We start from the raw sequence: 13,908 nt of genomic DNA, 5'->3' as shown, positions 1-13,908 counted from the left end.
TAGGAAGTTTTTCATTCCAGTGTTATGGCAAGCCTGGGAGAAGCTTTTGGCTCACCTTTCTGTAAACATCTAGGGAAACATTATACCTACTCATAGGCCCTCATCATCTCTATTCACAAGTGTACTACCTCGTTCCATTTAAGCCACAAGACTGAAAAACAGCCTGGAGGCTATTTGGAAGAACGAGCGGCATAGAAGTAGCTCAAAGAGTGCCCTAGGAAAGTGGTTTAGGTCCCTTGTTCTTGTTGTATATTAATTACCTTGCGGACATTATTAATATTAACCTCCGATTTTTTGCAGATGACGCAGTTTTCAGAAATGAATTACTGTACAAAAATTGCTGCACAAACATTTTGTCAGATCTTGATGAGATTCTGAGAAGATACAGTGGTTACCAACTTGCTTTAAATGTTCAGACATGTAAAAATATAGTATCTCGCGACTACAAATTTACTCAGTCACAATTGGCATCAGACAGCTGATACAAACACCTGATTACAACAGTTTGTAGGGGTAGAAAATGTAATGATCACATAGGCGTAGTCGAGGAAAAACACATGGCAGACTGCAGATCACTGGTAGGTTACTGGGAAAATGAAATCAGTCTGTGATGGAGATTGCTTACAAAACACTCCTGCAACCTATCCTAGAACATAGTCATAGTGTGTGGGACAATGGAACGCATAAGATAATTTTTCGAATCTTACTTGCACATTCTATTAATGGGATTGTGGAAACATCACATCTATTGCCATTAGGGAAACAGTGTAATTCGAAATCGAACATTTCACAATTAGTGGTGTCGCGATGAATCGTGCAGAACAATATCTGTCAGAGGGGTAATGTGCATTAGATGGAACAGCGCACAGGACTGACGGCATGTTTACATTAGTTGCGAGTGGAGTAATGCACCCATGACAGACTCCAATGTACATGCGTCCACATATAGAATGTTCTCATTGTACGCCTCTAAACCAGTGTAGCATATGTATGTCATACACAAATGATGAATACGTGGATACGCTTCTGGTCCTCGGTGCATCTGATGACCGGGTTGGTATCGCTGCTCGTGAATATGCTGCTCGATATCCTCGTCGACGCCATCCAGATAAAAATGCGTTTCGTCATCTGGAGCTGCGACTTTGGGAGTCAGGTTCTCTCCTTCCACCATCGCGTGACAGAGGTCGTCCGTGGACTCGCCGTACTCCAGTACTAAGGAAACTGTTATGGAGGTGATACACCAAGAACCACAGCGAAGTACACGTAGTCCAGCAAGGCAGCTGCATCTCTCTCAACGCACGGTCGTTAACACGCTGCACGAGCATGGACTGCACTCCTATCATTATCACGCAACACCTGCATCCTGCAGACTGCCAACAGTGGATACAATTCTGTGAATGGTTCCAACAACAACAGGAAGCCAACGATGATTTTGTGAACACCGTAATATGGTTGGATGAAGCAGCATTCACTTGTGAGGGTGCCTTCAATACACACAATGCCAACCACTGGTGTGAGGTTAATCCGCACATCTCAAATGTCGATATCAAGTTCGCTTTGGTATCAACATCTGGGCCGGAATATTGGGTGACAGGTGTTTGGGCCACTGCGTGTTGCCTGACTGGTTAACTGCATGAAGGTATCATGCATTCCTGTCAAACTATCAACCTATTACACTGGAAGATGTTCCACTACATGTTCGGCAGAGGGTATTGTTGCAACATGACGGTGCACCTCCACACTCTGGACTTAATGTGCGACAGTATTTGGACAGAAAATTTCCAGGGGAATGGCTCAGACATGGAAGTCCAGTTATATGGCCACCATGTTCACCTGACCTAAATCCCCTTGATTTCTTCCTGTGGGAACACCTGTATTCTACTTCGCCGACAAATGTGGAAGAATTGGTAGCGCTGTGTTCTTGCTGCTCTTATTACTGTGGATGCAGCTTTGCGTTCATGTTATACATAGTATAAATGACAAGTAGATGTTGCGTTATTGTACTGTGCTATCATCTTTAGCATCTCGAAATTGATATTGCTTTTGTAGTTATTCTGTCCTATGACAGGTCATTTGTTTCAACTGTCAACTTTTTATTTATCTAACCACATATTTGTTATGGCCAATGTTACAAAATATCATAAATTTAGGATACATGTGACCCAAGAAATGACGTATATGGCAGTATGAAATGTCAGAATGAAATTAGCAACAATACGCCCCAACCCAGGGTCGAACCGTCGACCTCCTGCAAGCTAACCCAAAACTTTATCTACTGCACCAACTCTACAGCACAACTAATATGTGCTGATGGAGGTAGTTACCATACATGTGGTTACACTGTTGCCAGATTTCCACACTTTAACGCCCTTTTTCTGCCGGATGTACTCGCCAGATGAAATTTTGTGCGACACATCTTTTTTATCGCTTGCACGTGAGGAGTCACGCTGTGAAGCCCGCGTGCACGAATTTCGGTTCACCCTGTATATTACACTCACATTCAGAAAAAACAGAACATTTTGAACAATTAGAGAAATGTTATTCATATTCACAGGATATGTACATTAATAGGTTCTGCAGAAATGATTAGCATTTCAGTCACCTCAGTTCAGTACGTGTCCTGTTGCCTAATAGGCACAGGGTCTGCCATGGGGCCTGACAACTTGTTCCATCCGTGATGCCATTGATGCGTACAAGGTGCGAACAGTGTCCCTCGGTATCACCATCATTGCTGCATTCACCTGGTTCCAATGTTCATCTGCGACGGCTGGCACAGGGTCACAGTGCTTCACCCATTGTTGCATCATGTCCCACACATTTTTGATTGGCGACAAGTCTGGTGATCTGGTGGGCCAGGGCGAAGGGCTGACACCCTGTGATACCAAGGAAGAGCATGTTCGTGCAGCAACATGTGGTTGCACATTGTCTTGCTGAAAAACGGTGTCTGGGATATTGTGCAGGTCACAGGATCTCATTCATGTATTTCATGCTGCCTTGGACACTCACCAACTGTGATTTCTGGTTGTATACAACAGCACCCCACACCATCAGGCCTTGAGCTGCCACTGTATGTCTGCAGCAAACCAAAACGTGCCATAATTTTCAAACAAACTGAACCTAGATTTGTCCAAAAACACCATCTGATGCCATTCCTGTCCCCAGTGATGTTCCATACACCACTGCCATATAGCATGTTTCTGTACACTCGTCAAAGGTAGGCGGAGAAGTGGATGATGCACACATAGCCTTTGCCATAATAAACAGTGACGGAATGCCATCCTTGATAGTGTGCAATGTGTTCCACTGTTCCACAGTTGTGCCAGAGCTGAGGAGGATGCAGATTTGTCTTGCAATGCCATTTGGATGAGGTGTTGATCTCCTAGGGGATGGTGTGGATGGTGCGACATGACCTATCTTGTCACGTTCTACAGCCTATCGTGGACCATTCTGCATACACTAATTGCACTGCCGAAACACTTTGTTAACCACGAGTAGCAATTTCCTGGATGGTCGCATCACGAACTATCATACCAATAATGCGCCCTCTTTCAAACTCACTGATCTGACGGTACAGTTGGCACGTACATCTGCGAGGCATCCTCAACATATGCTCAAGTCACACTGATCCATTACCTTCAGTTTAAAGTGGCAACAAAAGCTGCAGGCTCATTTTACCAGTAGGTGGTGATGCACTGCAATATCGATGTTGACCTTAAACCCACAGGCCAACATGGTTCAAATGCCAATCATTTCTGCAGAACATACTAATGTACATTTCCTGTGAACATGGACGTCCTATCTCTAGTCGTTCAAGGTGTTCTGTTTTTTTTTTCTGAATACAAATGTACTACCATCAAATACAGTGAATATTATCTGAGTTCTGAATATCTTCAGTGCAGTAATAAGGTCAATGTAAAAAAGTGTTGCAAACTGATTTTCTGTTTGATGATGCACTGAAGTACAATAACATTTTATGACGAGTTTGTTGTTACCTCTGAAACTAAAATATGTTTAAGATTTTTTGACTTATTCCACATCGACAAGCACCGTTGACGATGCATATCTACAACTAATTTTATTATAATTTTTATAATAAGTAAATAGGACAAGGATAGTCCAAAAAGTTGTTGCTTATATGTAGATGGTTCAATATTTATTTTGTATTTTATTATTTGTTTGAGGTACTCATTGGGCAGCATGTGGGGAATGGAATTTGACAGCAGACATCCCTATGTCTCGGCAGTTGGTGTATGGAGCTACCAATGTCATATGGAATGCCTAAGAGGGCCTTAGAGTACTACTGTGATTGCCCCAAGTTTACAGAAGCGAAATTCCCTGATTTTCAGACAAGTTTCACTGTCTTTCCCTGACAGATTTTGAGATCTCAAGAGTACATTAAGACGTGAGTTGACCATCTGTCTTTGCAGCTATGGTACAAGAAACAATAGTGCAAACGAGGAAAAATCTAAAAAAAAAACTTGCAAGCAGATGGCATTTCCTGATATGAGCAAATATCTTATGTGCTAATATCAACAACCTTTGAAACGAACTGTTTTTGGTTAGAGAAAGCAAGCCAAATGGTATACATGTTTCATTAAGACTACTGATGTTATTTTATTTCAAAAAATGAAACACATTTCGTGACAAAAATACACATTTCCTTGCAGTTGCAAGACAGATTTAAAATACCTTCTCTGATTTTGGAAATAACCTCAGAAAAAAGTAGACCTTTTGAAAGAATTCTATAAGGTGGGAAAGAATTGTGTAAACCAACACTGTAGCTGACAGCCAATAAAATGTTGGTTCTACTATGTTCGTTATTGTCGGATATTACCCACTGTGTTATATCTATTATCTTACAGGTACTTTGTATTTTACTTTCAAGAAATATACGAGTACTTAGTGTACAAACCACCAGCAATTGACACAATTTTCCTCTTCTTATTGTCCATACTTTCTAACATATAAATTACTTTTTAAAAGCCAAAATGTGCTAGAACAAATAAAATCTCTGTAAAATGCCACACTGTACAACATACTTGCGGCGAGAGAGTCGCAAGTCCTGAAATCCATCACCCATGGCCTCTGACCTGCCGAGGAGTACTGCAGTTCTGTGTCCACGGATAAACTATGAAAATCTGCTGCATTACACCATACACAAACAGACTTGCCCTGCAGCAGTTCGGTGAGATTAGATTTGGTGGGCAGGGCCTGCACATTAGTGGGAACCAAATGGCTTCCGATTGGCAGGCCCGATCCATTAAACGATACCTGCAGAAACGGCCTGCGATTTTGGCCCGCCATGGAAGTCCACTCGTGTGGCCAGCTATTCACGAGACACAGACAGATAATTTGTTCAAATACTCTGAGAATCAATAATAATGAGGGCAGGTAGCATCTCACTGTAAAGATGATTGCTGAGCTGCAGACAGGCACGTAGAAAAGAAAATCACACTCTCACAATGAAATTTTCAGCCATAGCTTTTGTCAGACAATGAGAGCGCACACACACATTCACATAATCACTCAGACACAACTCATGCACACACCACTGCCATCTCCGGGTGCTGCCTCTACAGTCTCTGAGAATCAGATCCAAACAAACCACTCCTCATGCCTCCCTGCCTCTCGCCGGCAGCTGCTAGGCCACTGGCAAAAAGTGGTGGCAGCACTGACTACAAGCAGAACGGAGTGGTAGAAAGGGAGAAGCAGTAGTAATGAGGGAGAAGGGAAGTGACGCACGTACTCAGCTGCACAAAGCCAGCAACGAGGCATGGCACATTAGTAAACAAACCATTTCATATACTCAGATAAAAACGAGATTTTTCCAGTGGTTTTGTTTTTTGTTTTCTTGTTTTTTTCCTTAAAAATTTCCCTGATTTCTGTGATGTGTTTGGAATGCCCTGATATTCCCTGATTTCCAGAAACTGTGGCAACCCAGACTAAACAACAATGGACATCAATGGAGAAGCAACACAACAATATTGTTGAAAAATGAATGACTGAAAATCTTGTAAAGCTTTTAGTTCAGTGTGAGTCTAGCTACTTCTCAAACATGATACCTGTACTCACGTAATAAATGTTCATTGTTTTTTAAAAATGGTAGATGTTACTTCAGGAAAATAAAGACAGACAATAACAAAACACTAATTCATTACAATTAAACAAGAGTTCTACTACAGAAAAAGTTGAAATGCAAAGCTGCAGCAATTGGAGAAAAAAAGTAATGGAAGAAGTCCAAATTTGATAAATATTAGCTGGTTGTTGGTTTTGAAAACCTGGAAAGGAGAAGACATACACACTGGTGAACAAAACTTAAGAAAGAAAGTAACTTTCACATGATTTGTTACTGCCAAGTAACCCAGCCCATGAAACTTGGACCACAAATGGAAAGAACTGCTACAGTATAGTGCAGAAGGTAACCAAAACAAATGTGTTATGAAACAAGCAGATATGATAATTTTATCCAAAGACAATAATTACACAGAAGTCATCACAATTTATGATGGTTCCCTGCACAATACAAAAGGTGGGACACGGTTCTTCGGGCGACAATGCACACTCTGTGACATCCTCCCACGCTGGCTGGCCTCAAGGTTGGTAAGGAATGCTTGTGGTAGGGTGTTCCATTCCCTGGGTTGACAACTGCTGGATGATTGATGGTACATTTGGATGTGTTGCAACACATCTCCCCAATGCACCCTACACATGCTCGATGGGATTTGAGTTGGGCAAATGGCTAGGTCAGTCCATTTGCTGAATATTCTCTCATTGCAGGAGCTCCTCCACATGTGCTGTTTGATGCACTTGCACACTGTCATACATAAAATTAAAGTTAGGGCTGAATACACATGGGGAAGGAGTGCAGTGTCACAACAATGTTGACCAATGAGTGTACCACGTTGAAAGATGTGGAGGTCAGTACACCCATGCAACATTATGCCTCTCAACACCAAATAACTGGACCACCAAAATGACCATGGTCGACAATGTCTCTGGTTGCATTACATGTTCCCATCTCTTGCCATGTGAGAGTGTGTCCTGCATTGTTGAATGTGATTGTATTGGTGGTTCAGATGTTAGGGCGTGGGGAGGCACAATGTTGCTTACATGAACTTACCTGCAAATCTTTAAACACTGTACACTCAATGATAAGCGTTACTGGGACGCTGTACTCTTTCCTTGCGTGCCTCTTTTCAGGCGTGCATTTGGGCCTAACTTCATTTTTATCGCTGACTATGTGTGACCGCATCAAACACTGCAGGTATAGGAGCTCTTGCAATGAAAGGAAACGTGATGAATTGACTGGCCTGCCCGTTTCCTCAACTTAAATCCCATAGAGCACATGTGGGATGCATTGGAGAGATGTACTGTAGCACATTCACATACACCAACGACAATCTGGCAGCTGTTTACCTCATTGGAGGAGGAATTGAATGCCCTACCACAAGAACTCCTAACCAAATTTGTGGCCAGCATGGGTGTACACTGCAGAGGGTGCCTTGCTGTCTTTGGGGATCACATACATGATTAACAACCGTGCTCCGCCTCTTGTAATGTCCACAGGACAAGTTCAGTTCTTTCTGTGTATGGTCCAAGTTTCATTGAGCTATGTTACCTGGCAGTGACATCATCATCTTAAAGTTACTTTTGTTCCTACGTTTTGCACACCAGCCGATTTAAAAGTAAATACTCATCATTTTCATTTAAACACCACAGCTCAGAATTTCATTACACAAATCGCCTTTCATTACTAGACAGTAGCAGACCGACCTGTCGGCATGGGGAGGGACTCGCAAGTCCTCGTCCATCCCACGAACCGGCGGCAGCCCTGCACTCGGCAGCAGTGGCATGCGACGCAGATCACTATCTCCTGTTGTTGACAACATGCCGGACATCGGCGAACTCATCAGCGGAGGCGGCAAGTCGCTGTACAGGTCCGTGTTGCGCAGGTCGACATCCCGACCGCTGCCCGGCGTGGGCAGAAGGGTGGGGGGACCGGCTGGGAACCGCATGTCCTGATCGGACATATTCTGCATTGGTGCCGAAGTGGAGTAAGGAATCTGTAACACCAAAACCGACTTTATGTGGTGCTTCAAACTTGAAAAGACAAATCACTGTCAACTATCACTTATAAACCAAATATGTGTGGCATTAAGCCACAGGTATGGACTTAATTATTGTAGTCCTCAGTCTCAAGACTGGCTCGATGCAGCTCTCCATGCTACTGTAGCCTGTGCAAGCCTCATCATTTCCGAATAACCACTGCAACATACATTTCCCTCCAATCCTTAAGATGATTCCTCGATGTCTCGGCAAGTTTTCTACCAACTGATCCCTTCTTTTAGTCAAGTTATGCTACAAATTTATTTTCTCTCCAATTCTAATCAGTACCTCCTCATTAGTTACTTGACCTTCCCATCTAATCTTTTGTCTTTCTGTCAAAAATGCTTCTATCCACATTTCGCTTCCACACAAGGCTACACTGCAGACAAATGTGTCCAAAAAATACTTCCTAATATTTAAATTTAAGTAGAATGTTAACAAATTGCTCTTCTTTTAGAAATACTTTTCTTGCCATTCCCAGTCTACACCTTATATCTTCGGTACTTTGACCACCATCACTTATTTTGCTGTCCAAATAGCAAAACTCATCTAATACTTTTAGTATCTAATAGCCTAATCTAATTCCTTCAGCATTGCCCAATATAATCTTACAAAGTCTCATTACCCTAGCTTTGCTTTTGTTAATTTTCATCTTATACCCTCCTTTTCAGACTGTGTCCAATTCGTTCAACTGCACTTCCAAGTCCTTCCTTGACTGTGTCTGGCAAAATTATGACACAGTCGGCAAATCACAAAGTTTCCCTCTGAACTTTTAATTCCCTTTCCAAATTTCTCCTTCTTTTCCTCCACAGTTTGCTCAAAGCACAGATAGATTAATACTGGGGATAGACTACAACTCTGCCTTACTCCCATCTCAACTACTGCTTTGCTTTCACGCCCTTCTAATCTTACAATTGTCACAGTGATTGTTATCTCCTGACACTGTAACCTGTCCTTGTCCCAATCAGAAAGGAGAACAGTTAGGGATGTGGATCTCAAGATATACATTAACAAAATATAAGGAAATCATTTAAACTTAATCTGTATACTGTATTAACAATCACTCATGTGCTTCTTCATGATATTCATGCTTAAGCCAACTAAATTTAATCCAGTAAAAAAACAAACATAGTTGCTACCCTGAAAAAGCTGCTGCCTTCTGACTTACACTACATACGGACTTCAAAAAGTAGGCTACAAATGTCAACCCACACTAAGCTCTCTGTGTACAAGAGTGACAAATTGTCAAGAGAGAGAACATATTGCTGGTTTGCTGCAAACACAGTTCTGCTGTGGTACGCACAACAGGTGCATCACAATTTGAAAGCAAAATGACAGAACAACTGGAAATGAAATGCAAAGTTGAAATAAATCGGACAGTACGATTCTTGTGGGCAAAATGTCTACATTGCAGACTCACTGTGAAGTTCTGGTGGTGTATGGCCCCAAATGCAGTATCATATCCAGCTACAGAGAAATGGTGCCAAAAATTTGACCAAGGCTGCACAGATGTGGGTGGTGATGATTGGGAAGGAAGAAGATTGACTTCTACCACAAAGGACAATGTCCAGGCAATTACTGAAGAACATTGGGGAAACAGAGATTTTCCAACAATAATGGCATTCAAGCAAAGATTATTGAATGGCTCTGTGGCCAATGAGTGGATTTCTGTCATTGAGGAATTGAACAACTGGTGGGAAATTATGACTATTTTCACAGAGACTTCACGACTATGTTGGGGGTGGAGGGTGGGGGGGGGGGGGGGGCGGGGGAGGGGGGAATCTTGTATCTCTGTCACTTTCAAGTGTAGTGCAGCATTCAATAAAAGTTACTTGGCATGCCATAATAATGTGTAATATTTTTTTCCAAATCCCCTCATACTTAGTTGCTGTTTATCTGCTACTGGTAACTTCATATTTTCTTGACCGCACTGGTACGTTTCCAATAAAAGAATTACCTGTGTCTCTAAATACTGAGTTATATTTATAGCGTATTAATATTTGTCATGTAGCTTTAACACCAAACACAATTACTTGCAAAATTGCTAACAGATCTCTTCACTCACAGCATTTACCTATTCAGATTATTTTTTGAGAGAGAACCTGGTGATATACATTTTTAATTTTCTTTTGACTTGGAGAGAATTCCCAATTTCTTTCTATTAGATTGGAGCTCACTGAATATCTTTCCCCTAGAGAACATCACGCCATTTTGAACTCTAGAGAGGGAGGCAAAGTCTACCTAAAAATTACTTTTGTGTCATGTAATTGTGCATCTACATCAATACTCTGAAATTCATATTTAAGCATTTGGCAGACGGTTCACAGAACCTCTTTCAGACTATTTCTCAGCCATTCCACTCTCCTCTAGCAAGTGGGAAAAACGAACACTTAACTCTTTCTGTGCAATCTCCCTTTTCTCTTACTTTATCACTACGATCTTATCTCAATAGACAGGTGGGTGTCAACAAAACATTTTCGCATTCAGAGATGAAAGTTGATTATTGAAATATTGTGGAAAGATCTTACCTCAGGGAAAATGCCTCGGTTTTACCGATTGCCACTCCACCTCGAAGAGAATGGTCTACTGAGACATAGACAACATGGGTTTAGAAAACAGGGCTTAAAAAACATCAAAATGTTGAGTGCTATCAATAAGGGATTTCAAACTGATTCCATATTTCTAGATTTCCAGAAAGTACCGTACATCACAAGCAGCTTGTAATCAAACTGCATACTTATGGAATATCGTCTCAGTTATGTGACTGGATTCACGACTTCCTGTCAGAGGGTTCGCAGTTCGTAGTAACCGACGGGGAATTTTTGAGTAAAACCAAAGTGATTTCTGACGTTCCCCAAGGTAGTGCTACAGGCGCCCTGCTGTTTCTTATCTATATAAATGATTTAGGAGACAATCTGAGCAGCCATCTTAGATTGTTTGCTTATGATAATGTCGTTTATTGTTTGGTGAAGTCATCAGAAGATCAGAACAAATTGCAAAACAATTTGGAAAAGATATCTGTTTGGTGTGAAAACTGGCAATTGGTCCTAAATAATGAAAATCCTGAGGTTATCCACATCAGTGCTACAAGAAATCCGTTAAACATCAGTTACATGATAAGGGGAAAAAAAAAAAGGGCTGTAAATTCAACTAAACACCTGGGAACTACAATTATGAGCAACTTAAATTAGAGAGAACATGTACAAAATGTTGTGGGGAAGGTGAATTAAAGACTGTATTTTATTGGCATAACACTTGGAAGATACAAGAGATCTACTAAAGAGAGTGTCTACACTGTGCTTGTTTGTCCCCTTTTTGGAGTACTGCTGCGTGGTGTGGGATCCTTACCAGATAGGATTAATGGAGTACATCAAGAAAGTTCAAAGAAGGGCAGCATGTTTTGCATTATCGAGAAATAGGGGAGAGAGTGTCTTGGATGTGATACAGGATTTACGGTGCACATCACTAACATAAAGGCGAATTTCATTGCAGGATCTTTGCATGAAAATTACTCCAAATCCGAAAATATTTTGATGGTGGGGACCTACTGACCTACACTGGGAGAACAATCATCATAATAAAATAACGGAAATCAGAGCTTGCACAGAATGATATAGGTGTTCGTTTTTTCTGAGTGTTGGAAGAATAGAGAAGTATTGTGAAGGTACTTCAATGAAACCTCTGCCAGGCATTTAAGTGCAATTTGTAGGGTAGCCATTAGATATAAATGTAGATCATATTTGTGACACACTTTCCCCTATTTCCCAATAATACAAAAAGAGCCATCCTTCTTTGAATTTTTCCGTTTTCTGTCAATCCTATCTGGTCAGACTCTCACACCATGCAGTAAAATCCAGAAGAGGACAGACAAGTTAAGTGTAGGTAGCCTCTTTAGTAGATTTGTTGCATTTTACAGGTGTTCTGTCAATAACTGAGTCTTTTGTTTGTCTTTCCTGCACCATTTTCTATGTGAATGTGCAAATCACAGTTCAACTGAAACTGTTTTTTATCATCATCAACAAAAACCATTAACGAGTAAATGGACAGTGAAGTGAGTGTAAGAGTACCAAGGTCTTTGAGAAGGCTTCTGCATGGTGTACAGTTCTTTACTTTAAACAATATTCTTACAGCTTTCTTCTGCTGAAGAAAACTTTTTTAACTTCATATGCACTGCCCCAGAAGACAATCCCACAACAGCAAAAACATGCAAAATAAGCCAACACTCTCTTTATTAGCTCAATACATGAGAGATCCTTCAAAGTGAAAAACATGCTGAAGTCAGTTTCACGATTAGTTAATCTATGTGTTAACTAAATCGTATCTTGTTATTCAACATGAAATTTTAAGAGAGTATGTTTCATTTAGTTTATTAGCATTAATCTCTACTTTTGATCCCAGTAGGTCATTACTGCTTGTCTGAAATTACATAATATGTGTCTTTGCAATATTAATCCTTAAACTGTCAGTTACAAACCACTAGTAGGCCTGTTCAGCTATTGTCTGAGCTGTCTCTGTGAAGACTGAGTCTGCACACATTTGTTTCTTGACTTATTTATCCAATCAATCAATCACTGAATGGTTATTAACACAAGACGTTATAATTTCATAAGAATTGTTTCTGTTGTGCCATTGCTCACGAGCGGATACAATGGGGAAAAGAAGTTTGTCCAGTACGGGACAGTGTAGAACAATTGAACTGTTCTATACTATGCCCTAGGTCTTTTATTCCAATAGTTAAACTTTTTATGTGTAGTGAGTCAAGGGCTCGATGAAATATAATTTTGATAAATTTTAGTCAGCTGCATAGAGCAAAATGTAGCAAAAATGGAAGAATAATATTAGCACTATCGTCATGATAGAAAATGAAAAGATTAATAGTCATTGTCAATTTTAACAACACAGGAATACAAAAAAGTTCAAATTTAGTTTTTTCTGGGTTCATTGCCTACAGAAAATGGCCATCAATCTTACAATTGAAAGTAGAGAAAGGGCCACTTCAGCAGGAAATGAATGTGGAAGTAGTAATGCTATATGCATGGATGACAAGCCAAGTTTTGAAACAGTTAAATCAAATATTACCAAAAGATAACACCCAGGCTTAGCCAGAGAGGCAGGTGCGACAGTGTAATGCTGTCCTAGAGTGCAGATAATGCAGGGCCTGTGATCAGCAGCTTGAGAAAGGTGTACTCCAATAGAATGGTCCCTGTCATGCACTGAGTGTGTTGTGTTTGTACAGTTGGTGTGAATACTGGCCAGCTTCCAGTTAAAAGGCAGGTATAACGTAACAGGCATACATTCAAAGTGAAAAATGAAAACAAGAAAGTAAAAAATGAGAGAAAATAAAAAAAGTAAATATGGTGATTAAAATGACATGGCAAAGGATTAGAAATGAAACAAATATACAGGGTGATCAAAAAGTCAGTATAAATTTGAAAACATAATAAACCACGGAATAATGTAGAGAGAGAGAGGTAAAAATTTACACACATGCTTGGAATGACATGGGGTTTTATTAGCAAAAAAATTTAAAGAAGTTCACAAAATGTGCGACAGATGGCGCTGGACAGCAAAACTGCTACCGTGACGCGTGAGAGGTATGCCGATATGTTACAAAATCACATCATCCCCAGCCTGGCTCATAAACACCTGCTGGAACATACGATGTGCGCTCCACCCCATATTGCTAGACACGTGAAAGATCTCTTGCGCGCATCGTATGGTGGTGATCGTGTGCTCAGCCGCCACTTTCGTCATGCTTGGCCTTCCAGGTCCCCAGACCTCTGGCCGTGCGATTATTGGCTT

The 13,908-nt window shown here is 40.9% G+C and overlaps 1 protein-coding gene across 1 annotated transcript in view; it reads right to left on the bottom strand.

Annotated features, from left to right (window-relative positions):
- Nucleotides 1-13,908, bottom strand: part of LOC124553499 (pre-mRNA 3' end processing protein WDR33) — a 180,316-nt gene that overhangs the window by 21,157 nt on the left and 145,251 nt on the right. The window contains exon 14 of the mRNA XM_047127353.1: nt 7,774-8,063. Coding sequence (XP_046983309.1) covers nt 7,774-8,063 — 290 coding nt within the window. The remainder of the gene's footprint in view (nt 1-7,773; nt 8,064-13,908) is intronic.

This window comes from Schistocerca americana, chromosome 11, assembly GCF_021461395.2.
Source record: "Schistocerca americana isolate TAMUIC-IGC-003095 chromosome 11, iqSchAmer2.1, whole genome shotgun sequence".
In the NCBI taxonomy this organism is placed as follows: Eukaryota; Metazoa; Arthropoda; class Insecta; order Orthoptera; family Acrididae; genus Schistocerca; species Schistocerca americana.
The sequence above is the reverse complement of the archived record's forward strand: the minus strand, read 5'-3'. Positions and strand labels throughout refer to the sequence as shown.